General features: G+C 34.8%; 2 protein-coding genes across 19 annotated transcripts in view; one reads left to right on the top strand and one right to left on the bottom strand.

The window, feature by feature from the left end:
- Positions 1-22,295, bottom strand: part of LOC113239782 (microtubule-actin cross-linking factor 1) — a 124,885-nt gene that overhangs the window by 8,360 nt on the left and 94,230 nt on the right. For 16 of the 18 annotated variants that reach the window (XM_026476906.1, XM_026476907.1, XM_026476897.1 and 13 more), the window contains 15 exons: positions 22,013-22,291; positions 20,937-21,096; positions 20,406-20,603; positions 19,704-19,976; positions 17,446-17,569; positions 16,145-16,272; positions 14,796-14,872; positions 14,463-14,534; positions 13,924-13,950; positions 11,540-11,614; positions 9,836-10,007; positions 8,864-8,981; positions 8,118-8,227; positions 4,901-5,023; positions 4,135-4,252 (listed from right to left, as the gene is read on the bottom strand). In XM_026476906.1, coding sequence (XP_026332691.1) covers positions 4,135-4,252; positions 4,901-5,023; positions 8,118-8,227; positions 8,864-8,981; positions 9,836-10,007; positions 11,540-11,614; positions 13,924-13,950; positions 14,463-14,534; positions 14,796-14,872; positions 16,145-16,272; positions 17,446-17,569; positions 19,704-19,976; positions 20,406-20,603; positions 20,937-21,096; positions 22,013-22,291 — 2,054 coding nt within the window. The remainder of the gene's footprint in view (positions 1-4,134; positions 4,253-4,900; positions 5,024-8,117; positions 8,228-8,863; positions 8,982-9,835; positions 10,008-11,539; positions 11,615-13,923; positions 13,951-14,462; positions 14,535-14,795; positions 14,873-16,144; positions 16,273-17,445; positions 17,570-19,703; positions 19,977-20,405; positions 20,604-20,936; positions 21,097-22,012; positions 22,292-22,295) is intronic. The other 2 variants (XM_026476898.1, XM_026476902.1) reach the window with 2 other exon arrangements.
- LOC113239784 (protein wntless) lies at positions 187-2,834 on the top strand. The gene has a single exon (XM_026476914.1). The coding sequence runs from the start codon at positions 327-329 to the stop codon at positions 1,962-1,964; it is 1,638 nt and encodes a 545-aa protein (XP_026332699.1). The 5' UTR covers positions 187-326; the 3' UTR covers positions 1,965-2,834.

The following is a 22,295-nucleotide window of genomic DNA, read 5'->3' on the forward strand; positions in this document are numbered from 1 at the left end:
AGTGGATGAGGTTTTACTAAATTGTGTGGTCTCTTTGTGAATTATTTATAAAATGATATTTTCAATGAAGTTGTGCCGAGTACTTAAAAAGTTAAGATTTTTCTTTGCATCTGTACAGTTTTTCAAGCGCAGTTAGGACGTTATCGTTATAATACATTATTTTTTATTTGGCAACATCATCTATCTAATGCGCATGTCATTCTTCTATCGCGTCGTCGCGGCGGCCACCCCGCTTCGGAATGTAAAATAAAGACAATGGTATTTCACTGTGTTTTCTAATTTTTGGTGTTTTAAACTCCTTGGGTTCAGTGCTAAACTCATTCAAAATGACTGGAACTATTATTGAAAACCTGAGTGGGCGCAAAATTGCCGTTCTAGTTTCATTTCTGTTTCTGTGTCAAATCGCATGTTTTCTGATAGGCGGTTTAGTAGCTCCGGTGCCAGCAAACGCTCAGATAATCCTCGGAACAGTATGTAAAGACACTACGACGATGAAAAACGACACTACGAAATGGTTTTACAATCGCGGCAAAGGTAAATGCGAGGTCATCGACCTAAGAGACTTGCATCAAGATTTGTCGGAGACGGACATCGTTTTTGCTTTTCAAATGCCGACTCCTCGCAATGGTGAGACGTTAGACTACTCTAGATGGCAACAGAACCTCATTGGCGTCCTCCAAACCGATATACGGTACAACTCCATGATGGTAGTAAAGCCTCGAAGCGTTATAACAATAGACGCTCGCCTTGCGTATAGAAACAAAGGTGACCCGGAGGATGCATGGAAGCTATACACGCAATCGGTCGAAAAACGTAACTTAGACTGCGATGTGAACCTTCAAACTGAAGAATATCTTTACAATTGTTCAGCCATACCTTTATTTGAACTTGGTTCCTTACACCATGACTATTATTTGCTTAATATTCGACTGCCAGTTGACACACCAGACATGAATGCTAATATAGGACATATTGAAGATATGTGGTTGACGGTTATAAATCAAAATGGAGGATTTACTAAAGTCTGGTTGTCACTGAAAACTGTGTTCTTTCCGTGTATTGTTTGTATTTTAATTTGGTTCTGGAGGCGAATTCATTTGTTGCAACGGAAGCCTGTGTTGTTGGAAAAGATGCTTCTCAGTTTGGGCATTGCTTTGTGCTTTTTAAACATGCCTTTAGAGTACTTATCCCTTATTTTTGATCTACCCTTTATGTTACTACTTGGGGATATAAGACAAGGGGTTTTCTATGCGATGCTGTTTTCGTTTTGGTTAGTTTTTGCTGGGGAACACATGTTAATCCAAGATACATCGGCTCTGAGTTCATTGAATCAGTACTGGCGTCATTTAAGTGCTGTAGCCATGGGCTGTATCTCTCTATTCATCTTTGATATGTGTGAGCGGGGTGTGCAACTACGTAACCCTTTCTATTCAATTTGGGTGACTGATATGGGTACAAATATGGCATTAACCTTTATAATACTGGCAGGAATATGTACCGGGATCTACTTCTTATTTTTGTGTTACATGATTTGGCAGGTTTTCAAGAATATTTCCACTAAACGTCAATCTTTGCCGACGATGTGTTCTGTGAGACGTCTGCACTATGAGGGAACCATTTACCGGTTCAAATTCTTGATGTTGGCAACACTCTTATGTGCCGCAATGACTGTAATTGGCTTCATTTTGGGACAAGTTGCGGAAGGCCAATGGAAGTGGGATGAGAACCTTGAATTGGAGTACACCTCGGCATTTTTCACTGGCGTCTATGGAATGTGGAACGTTTACATTTTTGCTTTACTGGTTTTATATGCGCCTAGTCACAAACGCTGGCCAGTGAATGAGAATACATCTGATACTCAAAACTTGAGGGAGGAGATGGAGTTCAGTCCTTTACCAAGTGAGAGGTCCACCAGTGAGATTTCTTCCTTGACTTCCTTTATTAGGAAGGCTACGATTGATTAAAAACATACTATTTGCTGTCATATCAGATCTTGAACCATTGCAAAGTCACTTTTCACTACTTGGGACATTATCAAAGCATGAAGAAGCTATAAATGGCACACAATGGTGTTTTCACTAAATTCAAATCCCAGGCCTTCTTTAATGAATCATTGTGTTGAATAACAGAACCATCATAGAACATAGAAGATGTAGATTTATATAGATTTGATTAATACATTTTTGTCTTATTTATTATGTCACAGTTCTAAAGTATTTAACAGTATTTTTGCATTAAAATTTTAGAATGGGAAGTCCCATATTTAGATTTGTTATCTGTGTTAGTTTTAGCTTATTGACTTTTAAGACACTCCCTAAATGTTTCATATTACGCAAAGGTACTTCAGAACAGTTATCTGTGAATGTGAATATGAACAAAACTTTGTACTTCAATCATAGCTTTTACTAAAAACTACTTTTGTTAATATTGTGCCAGGTGTTTTCAACAATGTTTTTAAAGCAGTTTTGTACTGAAATAATTTACAGAAATTTAACAAACAAAATTGAAATTAAATTAAAAGGATTGGTGTACATAACATAAGTATAAATCATACGATTCCAAATTCGTTTTGTATGACTGTATCAACGCCTACATTACTGCGTTTACGTGAGTCATTTAGAGAACGGGTTTTTCGACCTTGATTTTAGACTGTGCTTCCAGAAATAAACGCGTTTTAGACTTAGATGTTAGTGTTTGCCATTTTAATATTTCTGTGATAATTTTGGTTTATATAATTTTCTACTTAATAATATAATCTTGCATTTACTAATTATAAATTTAGAACTCTTTAAGTGTAGGTTTTGTACGGTGTATTTTTCAGCACAACTTCTGTTTCCGATAATTGATAAGTTTAAATGTAATTTTTATAATCGAGTAGCTTTTAGAATTGTATGTTAGAAATTTTAATTCAATAAATATTGATTACGAGATTGTTATTTTTGTTAAAACACGCAGGGGCGAATATTTTCTAGAAAATATTGGCCTCTAACCTAAAAAGTACCTAGTACCTATGTTAATGACGTCATAAGTTAGGTTCCCAAGTTATTGGGTTAAACACAATAAATATTTGTTATATTATTTGTAATCCCGTAACGTTTGATTGACACTTTGAATATAAAACACATAATAAAATATTCTGTAATAAAACTTGTGAAATGGAGCCAAGTTCTCCATAAAAAATTACAGATACACTATTTGGTCATAATATTTAAAACTTGAGTTATTTGTACTTGGCTGCATTTCAAGAAAATTGTAAAATGGAAAATTTATTCAGAAACTTTAGTTGAAATTCTATTTAAACTAATCTAAATGTATATTCCATATATTGAAATTCCATTTTACTATTTTCTATTAAAGTAATTATGACACCATAATATTATTCACAATGTGTAAATAGCTCAGACTTCCAATTTAAATTTGAAAGTAGATTTTCATTTCAGCAGCATTTTTCTGCAATGTAACTTTTTGTTTAAATAGACGTTTTATTTCATTGAGTATTGCAATTAAAAGCAGAAAAACGCTCTTGTTATTAATGCAACTATCACATTTCTAAACAATAGTTTTCAGTTTTTATCATATTCGGTACTTGCAAATATAACGAAACTTCTATGTCTGCGAGCACGGTAGTGTACCGCCAAGATTCAATAGAAATTGTCCTCACAATGCGAAAGAAATTGTAAGGTTATTCTACTAATTTAAAATTAAAACTATTATTGCTAAATAGTTTAAATAACAGCTGAAAATATATATCTCTTAAAAATTTCTTTCGCAATTCATTGTGGAATATCTGAAAATTTGCCCGACCAAACTTTTTGAAGTGCCAAACAAAATATTTACTTCCATTCAAATCAAATGTCTTTGTTTCATAAGTAATCAAATTCCACTTGAAAAAGAAAATTGTGTTTATTTACAAGAAAATAAAACTTTTTACTGACTTATAAAGAAAGTGTAGACGGGCGTGAAAACTTCGTTAATTTATATCTTGATCAAATATCTTATGGAGCACTTAAAGCGTGTAGATACCAGCGATAGTGGCGGTGAAGTTCTCGAGGTAACAGAGGTGCTGTGAAAGTTTTCCATAAGACTTTGTTCCACGAAACATTTTCCAAGGACGTTTGTAACAATAATACATACCTCGGCAAGGGTCGTTCTTGACGAGGAACTCGTCGAGAGCCACCCAGCCACCACCGACGCGCACCATCACAGTTGAGCGCAGGATACGCACAAGGCGCAGCTTTTGTGAATCTCCGAACTGGTAAAATAACAATGACCGTCAGAACTTGGCTATTTTTCAGCAAAATGAATTTTGATTGAAATTAAAATTATTTTATTTACCTTACAAACTTAACAATACACGTAAAGAAAGCAAATAATATGTTTAATGAATCACACGTGAAACCAAATACAATTGTAACTCAAAATCGGTGGAATTGAGATAACTAGATTTGAAATTTTAAAAATTACTAATTGAAACCAACAAATTTATATCCTCGTTTTTATAAGGATATTCATTCAGTATTTTTTTATTTTTCAAATCGTGTCTTCTCAATACCACCAATTTGGAGTTTGGAGTTAGTATTTGGTTTCGTGTAGAAATAGCGTTTTTTCCTGTTGGTATCTAAATACATATTTTTTTATTAATAAATTATAGCAACATTTAAAAACTCACCCACGCAAAAAGCTACAAAATGGTCAGAAAACTTTTTTAAAGACATTAAATTCAAGTTTAAAATAATAAAAGTGGAATCTATGAAACTGTGAAAAAATTACCGCTTCAATAATAAGAAAACTACATTCAATTTTTCGTTACAATCCAAGTTATATTTGCTGTTACCTACCCTAACAAAATTCTGAATAACAATGATAATTAAAGTTTAAATTTCGAACTGCAAATACTCACCCGATATTTGCCCTCGCCGACTTGGAAGACGCGGAATTTCTGCCTGCATGTGCACAGCATAACTAGCCGCTTCACCTCATCGTGTATCTTGTCGGCATCTGTTGGCGGTCCACGGCGTTCCACCTGGTGTAAAAAAACATTTCTCTTATTGATTTATATTCTCCTGGTACTTGTTTAAATCGAATTTTTTAAAAATCGAAGCCGAAATAAGGAAAAGATCAATGGATTTTTTATTTAAACGTTGTATATTGGTTATTTAAAATTTTTTTTTTTCTACTCCTTTAATCTGATAATTATAATTTCATAGACCATGTCTTAAAGGCGCTCTTTTTAGTTCTGAATCAATATTCTATTGTCTATGGTACTCGCCACTGAACTGACAAATTTCATTAAAGTACTGTACATAGACTATAATGAGTTTAAAAAAAAAGAACGTATTTTTGTTAATTAAAATATCAAAAGCTACTCAAACGGTATACTGCCTCATGAAATGTTTATAACTAAATTTCTTAGAAATACGTCAGTGATAAAAGTCTGATAATTAATAAAAAAAAGCACCGTCAACCCTGGAGGCAGTACCTTTTTAATTAAAAGTAAAAACAAACTAGTTTCCAAAGTTGCCAAAAATACTCACTAAACTCGCCGCCTTTATGTTATCCAATGATGCAAGAAAAAATATCAATAGTTACAAAAATGCTTCAGATAATTTAAGATAAAATTTTGATAAAAGTTATATCTATTGCAATAAGCAGATAACTGTATACATATTCTATTTCTGTCAAAAATAGGGCAATCTGGCAACACCGGTGCAAGTAACTAAGGCCAAGCCTACATTTGTATCATTTTTGCGTTGTGTAAATCATAATCGATCTGTTTACGTTGTTGTCACGGGATATGCGCGTCGAGACCACATTAATGATACGGAAACGTGACAAGTGTGAAATGATATAAAGGTGTGGCTCTGGATTCTTGGTTTCGTTAAAATCAGTCAATCAGCCACTCCTCGGTGTTTTGTTATCACGTACTTCAGATTCGATATAGTAAATAAACCTAGTAATACTAGTATCGTTCAAGCGAAGAACTTCCACTTGCCATACATAACAGCATCAGCTTTTTTTTAAAGAAAGTAATAAAAGGTTCCTTCCGAAAAACACTAAAACTGTACTGTGTAAAACTAAATAAGTTGCGTTAAAATATAAAAAAAAAACAAAAAATTTACCGACAAAATTAATAATTATTACATAAATATTAGACAACATCACATGCTCTGGTCCCAAAGTTAGTAGCTATAGCGCATGTGTTATGAAAATCGGAAACTACGAACACCCACACCCGAGACAATATTGAAAAGTTAGTTATACATTGACCCGGACGTCAGAGTTGGCAGTATTATAAAACCCTGTCCTGTGTTCTAATCACAGTACTACGCAAAAAGAATTTTCGGAAGATGAAAATTTTTCGGAACTTTCAGTTTTTTATTCGGTCGTTTCCGTATTCCTATTATATGTATATTATGTACTAATTGTTTATTTATATCTCATACTCTCTTTCTCCACTTTCCTAATACCGTTTCCAAATTTCATTATTGTTATAAGTTTTAAAAACAAATAAGTGGCTGAAACTCTAGCCGCGAAAAGCCAAGGAAAAAAGAGGTGACGTAGTAATATTCATAATTTGTTTATGCTCATTTTTAATTTAGTTTTCCGAGCTTTTATTAACCTTTTTTTTAATAATAATAAAGTACCAACCATTCACATGAATCAACTGCTATCAAATTAGGAAATGCTCTGTACTATGAACACCAGCGTAGAAAGTAAAAAATTAACTCCGAAGCCACTTTCCTCTATTGAAGAGCTTATAACTACTAAGAGTCGAATACTACCTTAGCTCGAATAAAACTTTTCCCATTCAGTATTTATTTTTTTACAAACGAAATTAAATCCATTTGATAAATATATATAGTATACTATACGATTTATATTTAGTTCAGTTGATATAAAAAAATCATTGGTATATGTAAATTACATATTGAATACAGTGGTTTTCTTGTAAAATTTCGAGGTAAGTTTGTGGTTTTTTTTTCGTGAAAATTTTTAGGAATTGTGTTTTCACACTGTATAGTAATCAGTGTATATCCTCAATTGTATAGTCAAGAGCACGTCAAACTTGACACCTAAGACTTAAATCAAACTCTATGCCGCTTACGATAAGAACGGTCCAAAGTACAAAGTGTCAAGCTTGACTTGCTCTTGACTGTACTATTTTTTTTTTAAACTTTTTATGGAATTGATATTCAATTATTTTTTGTGAAATTACTCCACTAGTTTGTTATAATTATTAATACAAAGATCGAACACTAAGAAAAAATTCCATCGATCCGGCCGGATTCGTTCCGACGTCTTCTAGCATACCGTGCCAGACGCTATATCTAAGCCATGGAACGAACCAGCGGACCTCACGAATTTTTCTATTGCTTGCGTCGTATCTTTGTATTTGGTTTTTCAACGACTTTTTAGCCGTAGCGCCATCTAAGAGAAATCTATGATATTTCGTCACCTAGTTAGATACCTTTACAGCTACCAGCCTCGGCTAAAGATGTCGCTATTTAATGTATTGAATTTTTTTATTGAATTGATATTCAATTATGATATATATATATATATATACTTAGAATAATAACGCATAGAATGATAGTTTCATATCAAACGAACTGTCACAAGTGAGGCAAAAATCAAATTCATGTAGGCTAGTTTTAGTAGTAGGTTAATTTTCGGTTTTAGTGAATATTTATATAAAAATACAAGTTGAAACGCGTTACTTCCTTGTGGAATGTGATGTTAGTATCTATTTTATGTTTGTCTGACGTATTTTTTCACTCATTTACAGCACATTTCGTCATTTTTAGCTAAAATTCTTGATCTGTTCGCAGTGCAAGTTGACCTTGAGTACTGGCCCGCCCGCTCGTGTATGCCCATTGGGCGCGCTTCAATTTGCCTCACTTAGCGTGTGCGGACTAGGTTTCTATGCGTTATTATATATATATATATATATATATATGTGATTGATTCAACACTCACAGTTATGCGGAATCAACTGAAGCCATTTGAGGTACTCTTAAGTAGTAAAAAAATGTATTTCCAAAATTCGGAAAACAAGTTTCTTTAAACGATAGGAATAATGTGCGGTTTGGGTTAGTAACAAAAAACCAGTATCTTACCCAATCAGGCCTGAGGGCTGCAATAAACTCCTCCCAGTCGATGAGTCCGCTGCCGTTGCGGTCGAACAAGTCGGCAACGGCACCCATCTCGAGACGAGATGTGTCGAATTCTGAAAAAGAGGAGGTGTTATAGAAGCTGCTTGACGCAGAGGCTAGTAAGTAGCGTTGCAGATGCTCAATTGATACTAAGTGAAGAAAAGAACAAGTCGTGCGCCTGATGGTAAACGACACGCCAGACCATAACAGTCAGAGTGCCATTCTATAATTCTAGAACTATAAATCGCAAAGATCTGAGGGGCACTGCCACTGCGCCCATCACCCTGAGACATAAGATGAAAAGTCCCATGGACCTGTAATTTCACCAGCACCCTTACCCTTCAAAACCGGAACGCAGTAATGCTGACATTACTGCTTGGCGGCAGAAATAGGTAAGGTGACAGTACTTCCCTGGACGAACTCTCTCACAAGGAGCTCTACTGCTGCTACTGCTTTTTTAAAAACTAAATACTAAGCAAAGACTTATTCGGACCCACACAAAAACCTTTCAATAACAACAATGGTATCTTCATAGCTCTTTTAATAACCGCTAAAATGTTTCAATAACCATCAATTTCTCCCATAATTCACTTTCACAGCAATGATTCTTGTAACACTGACGTTGGCGGAACCGTCGCATAAAACGACGGAACCATACCACATACAAATTGACTTGTTGAAACAAATCCAAAGAAGAAATGATAACTTACTGGTGTTAATTATGCCATCAATGAATTCGTTTCTGGGAATCAGGCCGTTGTTGTCCTTGTCCATCTTGCGGAATAGGTCTGTCAGACGGGACTTCTTGTGGTTCATGAACTTGAGGAACTGGAGGCAAAGACATTTTTTTACATTACATTTTTCTTATTTAAAATTAAAATTATACTCGCTTTGATACTTCGAAATGAGAATGAGATTGGTGCTTGTAGTAACCCATGTGGTCAATTTCGACACAAATCGAATGTAAAAGAAATCACTGTGCGAGATCAGGAGTGCTTATGCACTATTATTAGCTACATTGAAAAAATAGCTACGTAATGGCTACAACTTTCTCTTGTTGCAGATGTAGTCTGTGAGAAATCTATGAAAGTTTTTCTTAATTCACATTAATTTCCCTTTTTCTTTGACTGAATGTTTTTTTTATGTATGTTACGCGACAACTCCATTTGTGAACCGGTTTTGATGATTCTTTTTTGTTGGAAAGACCTCAGAAGTGGTCCCATTTAAATTTAAAGAAAATATTCCACCTCTAAGGGTGGCAAATTAAAGGATGAATGACATTTGAGGTCGGTTTTTTAGTACTATGTATTGATTTTCGTTGTGTTCAATCTTTGTATTAATAACTAAAATAATTGAACATCATGGTAGTAAAATAAATAACAAATAATGCACACACTCATAGCCCCGCACTAAGGAAACTCTGTGTCGCTGGTGCCATGGAAAGACACATAGACAACCACAAATTACAACCAAACTCAGGAGAGAAATAACTGTAGGCCATACAAATATTTCTCCCGGCACGGGAATTGAACCAGGTGCGTGGCTGATCAGCATGGTAACCGTACAGCCACAGACGCAGTAGAACATCGTGATTCGTGATATTCTATAAGATTAATATTATAAGTGTTTTGATTCTGAATCACGTAAATAAAACCCATCGCTAATGTAGTTTATGCCCTCACCCTCTTTCTCCAGTCGTCCCAGCTGAAGTTGGATACACGCTGCAGCTCCTTCAAGTGCGCCAAGCGCTCATGCAGGCGACGCTGCCTCTCCCACGCGAGCAGCCATACATTGCGCCACTTGTCCCACAGTTGCTTCACGCGAGGACTGCGGAATTCTGGCTCGGCGCCTTTGCTATTTTTGTTTAAAAAAAGTAATAAGTTTTTTTTTATATTTGGGTAATTTGCATGTTAGTTTTCTTTACCTAATTTCGGTGGCAATTTTTATTATTTAAGTATTCGAGTATATTATCGTAAATATTAAACAATATTTTAGGTTACTACACTCGAATATTAAATAATATTGTACAATATTTAAATAATAAAAGTTGCCACCGAAATTAAGTAAAGACAACGAACTTGACAATTACCCATTCACCTCTGAGGGTCGTATTCCAGAACTCTACTCAATGCTCAAGTCAGGACTTGAGTATGATTTCAAGCACTGGAAATACGACCCTAATGGCAAGGACTTGAGTATGATTCCTAGTGCTTTAAATCATATTCAAGTCCTGACTTGAGCATTGAGTAGAGTTCTGGAATACGATCCTGAAACTGCTTATGTCATAAACAATATAGAACTTATAAAATGTGTATCGGTTGATGAAATTTTAGCCATAGATTTACAAATGTGTAAAATTACTAAATCTGTATAAAATACTATACTACCTACATTTCGACTAAAAATTTACATGCAACAGTATATTAAACTACTCGCAGTCTACTGCACTTCTCAAGGAACAATTTAAAAACTACATTCCATAGACAAAAATTCTTCACCTGAAAAAATCTAATAACAAATGCATAGTTCCGCACGCAAAAATATTCACAGCTTTCAAAACCTGGCAAATGCAAAAAGCTAGCCCCAATAATTTGGCAGAAGCTACGGATGTCTATGGTCATCATCCGAAAACTTTCCAGAATTGATTATTGCAATATTTCGACGAGTTTATGACAAAGTTTTATACATTGATCTTTTTTATAAGCGTTTATAGAGAAACTGTAAGACCTCCAGGAAGAGACTTTGATATACTATTATTATTATGCGAAAAATAGTGATAATTCACAACATGTTTACTTTATAAATTAATATTGATTTGTCCTACAAGTATAATTATATAAATACGGCAACACTCTTGTTATTATTGTTTAGGAATGTTTATTTCATTTTTATGACTCTTTTATGTAGTTATTTCGTAGGTGGAAGTGTGTGTGGTTTGTAATACAGAAGAGTTGAACTAAACGGTCATTCTCGGACTTCACTACCTAATTTCGGTGGCAATTTTTATTATTTAAGTATTCGATTTTTTTATCATGCAATATTATTTAATATTCAAGTACTGTATCGTAAAATATTTTAAAAAAATTACACGATAATATACTTGAATATTAAAAAAATAAAATTGCCACGACAAGTAGATAGGTAGTGAACAGTAGTCCGAGAATTAACATTCTGTGCAGTATTTCTATGAACTCTAGTAGTTTATAATTCCGTTCAAAACGATAATAAATTTACTTTTGAATCTCACTTTTCACTGTATATGAAAAAATAAATAGAGCTAATTAAAAAATCTTAAATTTTGGCGCCAAAGCCATAGTGGGAAGTCTCGGTTCTTTTGTATTCCTGGAGCCCTTACTTACGGCAAGTAACAGCTTACGAAGCCTTACCTTCCCTTCGGCGGGAACCGGGGCCCGTAGTGCGGCAGATTGCGATCAGGCGTCTCGCGACCGGGACTCACCCGACTACACATAGTCAATGATATAATCACACGAAGGGCAACACACCACAACCGAGCAGAAATTAGTTACAAAAAAATCCTTTTTAGGCATGCCAATGCTAGTTTAGTCATTTAATTCAGTTTTAGACACTGCCAATTTAGAGTTAGTAATTTCTAGTTTAGAAATAAGTTATTGCTATAATATTTTTAAGTAACTATCAGTTCTGGTTTGTCGTTTGTGATTCCGTTGTTGACACTGCCAAGGTTATTAACTATTTATAATTTTTATCGAGTTTTTTGGTTTCCGCGATTGTTACACATAGGAAATGAAACTACTTTTACGGATTTAAATCGCGTATGTTTGTTTTTTCAAACAAACCAACGTTTCGGGTAACCATGGGTCTTGTAAAGAGCCCGAAACTCTGGTTTGTTTAAAAAAACAAGCAGGTGATTTGTATCCAAAAAAACTGTGTTATTTCCTATTCATAATTCTATTTTTGACACTGCCAATAATAGGGCTAATAATGCAAAAGACAAAATACCAATACTGACAGGCACTAATTATTTATTTATTATTCTTATTTAGTTACTGCTAATGTGGAGTTAGTAAAGTAAGTTTCGATATTAGTAAGTAGGCTCAGCTAGGGCAGTGCGAGATTTTGGTTGATTTTAATGTTTAAGTTATTTGAAATTTCTGCTGTAGGTAGTAAAAGGGTGTGTATGTAACGATGAGAAGAAATATTATATTTAACGAGAACGTATATATAGACCAACACCGCGGAAAAAATACGGACTCGGGTTGTAGTAAGTGGAGAATTAAGCTGATTTCTCCATGGCTTTTAAGACCATTTCGAGTAAGAACGAATCAGTTTTTTTTAAATTTTATTTATTGAGCTTTGGCTACGAGACCATCTGCTTAAAACTAAAACAAAAAATTAAGTAATGGTAACGATTTTTTTTACAAAAATTCTTTTATTTTGTTTTTGCACACACGAGCGTCAATAAAATTTACAGCCAGACGTTTTTGTGCATAAAATGTACACAAAAAATACTTAAAAAAAGTGCACTTTATATAACGTAAAATTTACCTATTATAATCGAATCCAAATTGACTGCTATGGAAGAAAATAACGAAGAAAAATTTTAAATTAAAAACAAACTAATAAATATTAAAAATTATTGAAGGCATAAATAGAAAGCATGTTTCATGGGATGAATAATGAAATACTATCTAATATACTAGGTACTTAACGTAATGTTATGATCTAAACGTATAACATAGATGTAAGATTGTACCTCTCCTGTTGTAACTATAGCCCGTCTTTTTTGAAGACGGAGAAAATGGCTATTCTATCGATGAATATTCAATTTAAGTATGAAATAAAGATTACTGAGATTGCGTTGCTAATGTTGCTCTTGTAATAATTATTATATGATTATCCAACGCAGTACGTGAGAATTCACGGGTTCGCGATGGTGGGATTCTTTCTAAATTGTCAAAAAAAATTTTTTACATCCAAATTTATTAATTATTTAACACATGTAACAGTTTCCTCGTGGAGAGAAGTAATTGGTTAAAGCCGAGCGCTTTTTGTAAAATCCCAGACGGGCGGAATGGTTTTTAATCTACTGCCTATTTCTGGTTTAGATACATTGAGCTGTAGCTCGCGTCAAACCAGTTTTATCAATGAGGTTCATTTATAAAAAATATAAGACAAGTTGAGAATACTAGGTTATAAAACAAAACGTATTATGATTATACGTTTTACTCTGTTATGTCACAAATGTAAAATAGGAGAGAGACAATATATTAAAGCCTGATTATTTTTTTCATGCTACTAAAATACACACTCATCACTACATTGAAACTACACATACAAAAGTAGCATCAATTTAAAGGTGCTTTGTTATCTGAACACGTCGCAAATGAAACCAAATATTGTCATAAGTAAAAAATGTTGGAATTGAGAAAACGCGATTTGAAATTACTGAATGGTACCAATAAATTCAATATTCTCGTTTATAAATATTATTAATAGGATAACAAATTATAATGTATCAATAAAAATAATCGCACTATTCGCAATAAGATGCGTTTAATATTTTTTTTACATCGAGATTTCTCAATTCCATCATTTTCGAGTTAGGACAGTATTTTATTTATGTGCGGTATTTCCAAGAGACTTCTAAAGACAATAGAGTAGTAACATAAAGTTTTTTTTAAATTTATTCGGCGACCTTGGATTCAAATTCTGCAGTCGAAATACTGATGCCACTTTAAAAAAAGCACTAACAGCCATCAAACAAACTTAAACAATTAAAAAGACATCAAACCTTCCTTTCCTACTTCGACTGTGTATCCTGGACCTTGTGCGTCGTGCGAGTGAGATGGGACATAGACGAGACAAAAGCACATTTACACAAGTTAGAGCGAGACAAAGCAAATTTAGTAGTTATGGTGTCAGATTATGATATACACAGACAAAACTAAATATAATTGTAATCGGAAAAACTTTTCGTGCATATTTTTCACAAAACGTAACTGCGTTCATTTCATATTAGTTTATAAAACTAAGTGTTAATAAAACCAGTTAATATTAACACATGCACTTATTACTGTGTCGCATATGTGTATCATATTCCGAAATTTTTGTTTTAGAGTTACACACAACGAAAGCTTGATGAATGTTATAATTCCACCATGAAATAGTATTAACTTTAATTTTTAACAAGTGAATAAAAAATATTAACAAAAAGCGAAATATTTGACACTGGCAATATTTAAAATTAAAAAGAAAGTAAATTTAAATTTTAGAACGTTGGTAAATAACGGAACATTGAGAATAGGCGGGGAAATGAACTTAATAACACACCTGTACCGTCTCGAGCCATAATAATCTGGTGACACTGATCTTTCCCTGTTGAGATCATGTTGCGATCCACGGCTATAATTTTTCACATGGCAACACAGAAGCAACACCATGCAATGACGTCGTAATGTGGCGGTGTACACGTGCGGGAGAAAAGGAACGAAAAAACAAATGAATGAAAATGGATGGTCAAACAAAAAATGATTGTGAATAATAATGGAACACAATTTGTTTTTCTTTAAAAAAGGAACATAAATAAAAAGTCTAAATATAAACCTATGCAATAAACTTTAAAAGGACGCTACAGTTTTTAAAGAGATGTAAAGCTTTACATACCCAGCTTGTCCCTTGGTAGCAGTTTTGGCGGAAACTTTTCTTGGAGTACTTTCCCTTCCCTGACTTTGACTCTTGACCTGTAGAGCACAAAAGGTGATTAGTTCTATTCAGAAGAACCATACCTGCATAGACATAAAGTCCAATAAGTCAGCACCTCATACAAACGACGTACTAGGCTAAAAACTGGTACTATGACTTTTTTATTTTTTTATAAAACCTAGTGATGGGACGAAGAAGTCGTGCGCCTGGTCGTAAGCGACACGCTTATCCATAACAGTTGCAATGGCACTCAAAACTTTAAATCGCAAATATCTTAGGGTTACTGCCCTGAGGCATAAGTTGATAAGTCCCATGTGCCTGTAATTTCACCAGCACCCTTGCTGCTTGACGGTAGAATTAGGTAAGGTGGCAGTACTTCCCTGGACTTGTGAAAGAGTTCGTCCAGGGAAGTATTGCCACTTTATTCTGTCGCCCAGCAACTTCAAAGTCTCGATTGTGATGGGCAAGGTTGCTGGTGAAATTACAGGCACATGGAACTTGTCACCTTATGTCTCAGGATGACGGGCGCATTGGCAGTGCGTTTTGTCTTTGTGATTTAAAGCTCTGAGTGGCACTGCAACTGTTATGGACAGGCGTGTAGCTTACCACCAGCACACGACTTGCTCGTCCCGTCACATGATATTATGATAAAAAACCACAAGGCGTGTTCGTTCCGTCAATTGGTATCATAAAAAAACTCGGTCGTTTGACGCTCTGGACTAATCATAACAAACACCGAAAAAACCGGGGGATAGTTATTAGTTGAGAGCTACAGAAGTTTTAAACGTAAACTTCAATTCAAGTAATACAAAACAATAACAACGTCAACCTATATACCACGTCCCACTGCTGGGTAAGGGTCTCGTCTCAGGCGAGGGATTAGGCTATAATACTCTACCCCGGCTTCACACGTTTCCCAATCGTTTAGTTTTATCGTACACAGTTATTTTCTGAGCTTAATAACAGCGACTTGCAGAAAGGATTTTTATTTTTATTTATTTAACTGTTATTTTCAGAAATCGGAAGAGGCAATGAAAATTTTTGGATTTCAAATGATACAAAATAGAGTGGTTAACACTTCTTTCTAGAACCTCAGAACCAGAATGTTGAGAAATACAAGGTATAAAATCAAAACAAAATAGTTGTATTCTTACTTACAATTACACAACTGTTTAAATACCGTAACAAAACATAGAACAAAATACAATACAATAATGTTGGATTTCAGGGAGGTATTGTCGATTTTATGTTCACTTCTACCAATTCCGATATCTGCTTATTACAAAAACGCGACAAAGTCACAAACAAACCTGATAAGCCTTGCAAACACGATCGACTTCGGTCTGTCGTTTTTGAGTATGCTCCATCAGCTCCTTATGATCCTCGATCAGGCCTTCAAGTAGCTCGATTGATTCGGGCAGGGGTTCCGCTTCCAGTGCTGTGAAATAGCAAGATAGATTAGCGACACAGATCCAGAATATTAAGATAAGTCTTAAGTATAATAGGGTACTTCCCGAATAAGGCATTTTCAGAATGAGGCCTACCACGATTACGTATTTTTACGACTACAGGTCATTTTGCGATTAGGTCATATGTCGACTAATCCAGATAAACTTGTCCTTGAATGAATTTGAAGAAATAAATAACTTCGAAAAAAATCGCCAGCAGATAGCGCTTGTTTTTGAATTTGTCCTCTGAATTTTCAAACATTATTTTGAATAAAATGAAAATTCTTCATTTGTGTCATGTTATTATTGAAGAGCTCCCGCCAATTCGAAGCAATATACTCAACATTTTGCACATTAAACCACAAATTGTCGTAACTAAAAAATGGTGAAATAGAGAAAACAAGATTTATTTTTATAATCTGCTTTCAATCTTAGAATCATAGGATGTGTTAGTTCTTCTTTTTTTATGAACATGGCAATCTGTAGCAGAATATTAGAAACACTCCGCCATTATGCTGAGGTACAGTCCCTTTTATGTCACACCACTATTGTTGTTATTAAATACTGTGTAAAGCTCATATTTATTTATATATATACATATATATATAACATACACACACACATACACATATATATACATAAATGCTCTTAAAAATGATCTTATTGCAAATAATAGGATTACTTTTGTTTAAGCAAAATATTTAGCTATCCAGTTTTATACGAGAACATAATTTTTTTGGTTCCATTCGGTATTATTTTCAATTTTCCAATCGAGTCTTTTCAATTCCACCATTTTGAGCATATTTTGAGTTACGACATACACACATACACATACACACACACATACACATATATACATACATAAATGTTCTTAAAAATGATCTTATTGCGAATAATAGGATTACTTTTGTTTAAGCAAAATATTTAGCTATCCAGTTTTATACGAGAACATAATTTTTTTGGTTCCATTCGGTATTATTTTCTATTTTTCAATCGAGTCTTCAATTCCACCATTTTAGCATATTTTGAGTTACGACATTTGACATGTGACCCCGACATGGTCAGTTCGTTTCATCGGCGCGAACACTCGCCTTATAAATCTGGCTCGTCAATCTTCTTCCATTCATTCTCTCAAATCTAAACAAAGAATATGATGTACTTACACAGCAAGGTGTTCTCTAATCCAATGAGCCACTGAAGCAGCTCTTCGAGCACAAGGTCGAGGTCCTTCAAGCTCTGCATGTGCGTCTCCAGCTTGCTGCCGCGTTGCATGGCCCATTGCCATACCTAACAATAGAGAAACGTATGTAAAATAACGAAGCACGCACCATACACTGCAAAATTGAACAGCTTTTCCAAGGTGTAACAACATTGCATCACCACTGTAACGGTAACAACTTTCTTAAGGCATAAACAGCGTGTAACAACAGGTGCGAAACTATTATTGTCAACAACTGGTGATCGTAACCATTACAACAAAGACAACAAATAAGTTGGATAAAAAAAATTATTTTACACGGAAGAAAATTTTTATTACTCGTACAAATATCCGAAGACTGCCAACATTTTGCAAAACTGATTACCAATTAAATTATCTTAAAAGTTAATTATCATCGTGATTACTATCAACTATAATCTCAGTACAGAGTACTAAAAAAACCGACCTCAAAACTCATTCATCCCCTAGTTAGCTACCCTTAGAGTTAGAATATTTTCTTAAAATTTAAATGGGACCACTACTGAGATACCCTCTTTTCAACAAAAAAAAAATAATTAAAATCGGTTCACAAATTGCTATTGCGTAACATATATAAAAAAACATACAGTCGAATTCAGAGCTCCTCCATTTTTTGAAGTCGGTTAAAAATTTCCTTAAGGGAAATAAACTAAGTTAATTAGGTATTAGGCAAAATAGGCGCCTTCATGTCGAGTTGCGGACACCAGCCCGTTACACCAAGTACCAAGTAATTAGGAATTAATGAGTTCCCAGATTTTCGCTTGTTTTTTTTGTTTAAAAAACCTAAGTCTAAGGGTCGTATTCTAGAACTCTACTCAATACTGAAGTCTGACTTGAGTATTGTAGTGAGCACTGAAAATCGTACTCAAATCCTTGCCATTAGGGTATTTCCAGTCCTTGAAATCATACTCAAGTCTGCTCAAATCCTGACTTGAGCATTGAGTAGAGTTCTGGAATACGACCCTTAGAGCCCGCTCTTTGCAGGTTCCACGGTCACGTCGGAATGTTTAATTGTCGATTTTAGATAAAAAAAATTGTTTCATTTCTAATTATGATTTTTTCATAATTAAATTGTTACCCTAGTGGTGATAATTGTTCTAACGAGGCTGAAGCGCTAAAAAGTCAAGTAAAAAAGTTACATAATAAATAAGTTTTTTCCCATAACTTTTTTATGGTTATTGACCATATTGATTAGCAATGAAGGTTTAAATACGTTAAATACGTTTAGTATGTTGACTGTGATAATATTGACCAGGAATTATATCACCAACATCTTAAAAAAAAAATGACGACAGCACTATGTGCGAAAATTCTGTTTTTGTGTACATTGTTTTATATTATTAATTATAAGCTTTAAATTAAAACGAATAAAAAATAAATTACCTGTCCGGGTGTTACTTTAGTGAACACCCGTATCATTGGAAAAACTGACACCATGAATCTATTGGAAGTTTGTTTTTGTGCTGTGTACATTTTCACTGTTCTTAACACTATGTCTCTGTTATACAAAATATACTTAAGAACAAAATTATCAAAACATTCAATATAAAATAATTTAAGTATAATAAAACATGACGTAACACAATACAATCGCAATTGACCGCCTGCAATTTATTGAATAATAAAAATAAAGATATCTTTTTTCTTGATAAGATAATGTCTTTAACAAATTGATCGATAACTAAATGTAACAAATCATAAGATTGTGACGGAAGGATTTGTCTATGTTATCAAAAAATATTTACAGAATTGTAAAACTTGTTTCCGTTTATTGATATTTTTAGTTATCTGTTACCTTACTTAATTTCGTGATGTTATATAGTTACGAAAAAGAGTAATTTTCCCAGCACTACCGTGTACCTTTATGGCGGGTGCCATGGACACATTATTATACATATAGATAACCACAAATTACATCCAAACTCACGAGGGATATAAATGTAGGTTACACAAATATTTCTTCCGTCCCGGGACTTGTACCCGGAACCTCTGCGTAGCAACCCAGTATGGAAACCCGTCGGCCACGGAGGCAGTTAAGTTAAATCGGTGTATTAAAAAATGTCGCTAGAGTGCGGGCGAACACACGCCACCGCATTTCGCTGCACGCAGTTTATGTACATCTTTCAATATGCTATTATAGCATTATTTGAGATTATTTTAGATTAAAAAATTAACAAAGCTTACCTCGTCCCATCTGCTCTGAATGATTGTAATCCAGTGTTTTATAACAGTGACAGCATCAGGATGTGCCTTGCCCAAGATGGAATGAGCCAGAGTAATCGTATCATCCTTATCTCTCTGCTTCTCCTTGAGCTCGCGGATGAATCTCTCGTGTTCTCTTATCTGTTGCAGGGTTTCCTGATCTCCTTCAGGTAGTTGGCCGGAGAATCGGAGTTTAGTTTCAGCATCGGAAAGCCATTCAAGTAGCATGTTCACTGATTTGTGTAGTTTTTCCGCCTGCAAAGGGATATCAATTTTAGTATATAATAAATATGACGCCTTTTCCAAAACAGTGTGATTTAAAATTCTGCGTAGAATGAGTAATTCTGGTAGCTTACTGCACATTAATTTTCATAATTTTATTGGTTCCCCGTACAAACTTTCATCCACTATTTCACGTCCTTGAATATTTATTTTTGTAACCTATATCCTTCACTTAGATTCCATTCATCTCTATACCAAAATTTATCAGTATTGGTTGGAATCAAATGGCATGTTAATGCCTTAATATAATATTTAATTATGACAATAAGCGCACACGAGAGAAAGCTTTCCTTAATGATTCGAAATGACAGAAAATTAACAGTTACCACTCCGTTACAAGTCCGGACATTCCCTAGCGCAATTTATTTAAAGCTTCTCAGAAATAGTGCGATCTGGCCGTACCTCTTTAAGAGCGCTTTCGAGTTTATGCGCCTTGCGCTCGCTCAAAGTCTGCACGGACTCCCACAGCGTCTTCAGCTCGCTGCACTGCTGCTTGATGTTGGAAGCGTCCTCGCGAGGCACCGTGGCCTCCAGTTCCCGGCCTGTCTTTAGCACGGACTGCATTTGCTGTTCTCGGGAGTGGAGGTCTTCCTCGAATTGCTAGAGAAAAGAAGTTGGTTAAAATCGTCTAAAGTTTCTAAAGTATGACGTCTCCTTGTAATGACTTTGGGACAGTGCGGTGAAATTTTTTATGCTATAAATAGAAGAAACTTGGAAAAATAATATGGATAGGAACATTTTGAGATAGGAACATTTTGGGATAGGAACATTTTGAGATAGGAACATTTTTGGATAGGAACATTACGGGAAAGCATCATTTTGAGATACGATCTTTTTAGGACAGGTACATGGCAGCAGTGACTTTCTAAAATAGGGAAATTACGGACATTTTTTACATTACTTTATTTTGCCACCAACCAATATACTACATACCTTATGCTGTTCAATAAGCGCCATGACAGTGTCGAGGTCTCCATGCACAGGCGAGTCCGCAGACAACTGCTTCTGCTGCTTCTTCAGCCAGTCCAGCAGAGCGGACATCGCGTCTTTGAACTGTCCGGAGTAGAGAAGGGCTTCTTCTAGCTTGCGTTGTCTGCAATAGAGAATAATCTCAGTACAGAGTACTAACAAAATCGTCCTCAAAAGTACGTGGAATTACGTCTATTTGCTAAGTTTTATTGAAATATCCCCTAGTTCGCCACTATACAGGACTTGACACTGGAGATAATAAAAATCGGTTCTCACTACTCAAAGTACATTGAGAGAAAAACGCCTTGAATTGGAGAAATAGTAAAATCAACCATTAAAATAATTGCTCCTTAAGTAAAATTTAGGCGCTATTTATAAAAATGAATCTTCATGCGTGAACAGCCACCCTTAGGGTCGTATTCCAGAACTCTACTCAATGCTCTACGCAATGATTTCAAGCACTGAAAATACGACCCTAATGGCGAGGACTTGAGTATGATTTTCAGTGCTCACTGCAATACTCAAGTCCTGACTTGAGTATTGAGTAGAGTTCTGGAATACGTTCTGGAATTCAAAGTGAAATACAAAAAAAAAACATACAGTCGAATTGAGAACCTCATCCTTTTTCGAAGTCAGTTAAAAATTATTAAGTGACTGTTGTATAGCTACAATTAGACGGAATCTTCTTTTAAGGTAAGGTTAAACATCTTTTTGAAGTCACGTTAAGTCCTTAACCCGTATTGGGCCAGCATAACGGACTGTAATAGTCCAAAACCCCGTAAAGAGGACTTAGCGTTACTTAACGATAACTGTTGTAACTTCGTCACAGGACCAATACTGGTTGATATCGATAGTCTATTATTGTTGTCTTTTTTCCATTTGGGCGAAAATATTGGGTACACATTGCCTCTTAATTGAATTTGTCACTTTGTAAAGACGATTGTTAAAAGCAGCCAGTTCATTTTTATTCCTTAATTGCCGTAATTCCTTAATTGCCGTAATTGTAATTGTAATTGCCGTAATTGTAAATAAATATATACCTATCCACAGCCTTCGAACATACAGTAGTCCATTTACTCTTCAAATCAGTAAGCATGTTCTTCAAAGTCGGTTCATCGCCCTTTGGCGCCTTGTCTTTCAAATTTTTACCAGTCTTCATTGTCTGATCATAGACGGGTTGTTTAGCAGCAAGTGCCTTCTGGAATTCGCGATGTTTGTTAAGACGCTGCTTAATCTTGTCAGGGTCGTTGACCGTTGCTTCCGAATTGAGTTCGTCGAGTTGTTTCTCTGTGTCCTTCAGCCAGTTCATGAGATTATTCCTGT

The sequence above is a fragment of the Hyposmocoma kahamanoa genome, unplaced genomic scaffold (genome assembly GCF_003589595.1).
Source record: "Hyposmocoma kahamanoa isolate Upper Pololo Valley unplaced genomic scaffold, ASM358959v1 116, whole genome shotgun sequence".
Taxonomy (NCBI): domain Eukaryota; kingdom Metazoa; phylum Arthropoda; class Insecta; order Lepidoptera; family Cosmopterigidae; genus Hyposmocoma; species Hyposmocoma kahamanoa.

Bases quoted from the DNA above. Each gene is read 5' to 3' on its own strand.
- LOC113239784 (XM_026476914.1), top strand. From the start codon at position 327: ATGACTGGAACTATTATTGAAAACCTGAGTGGGCGCAAAATTGCCGTT.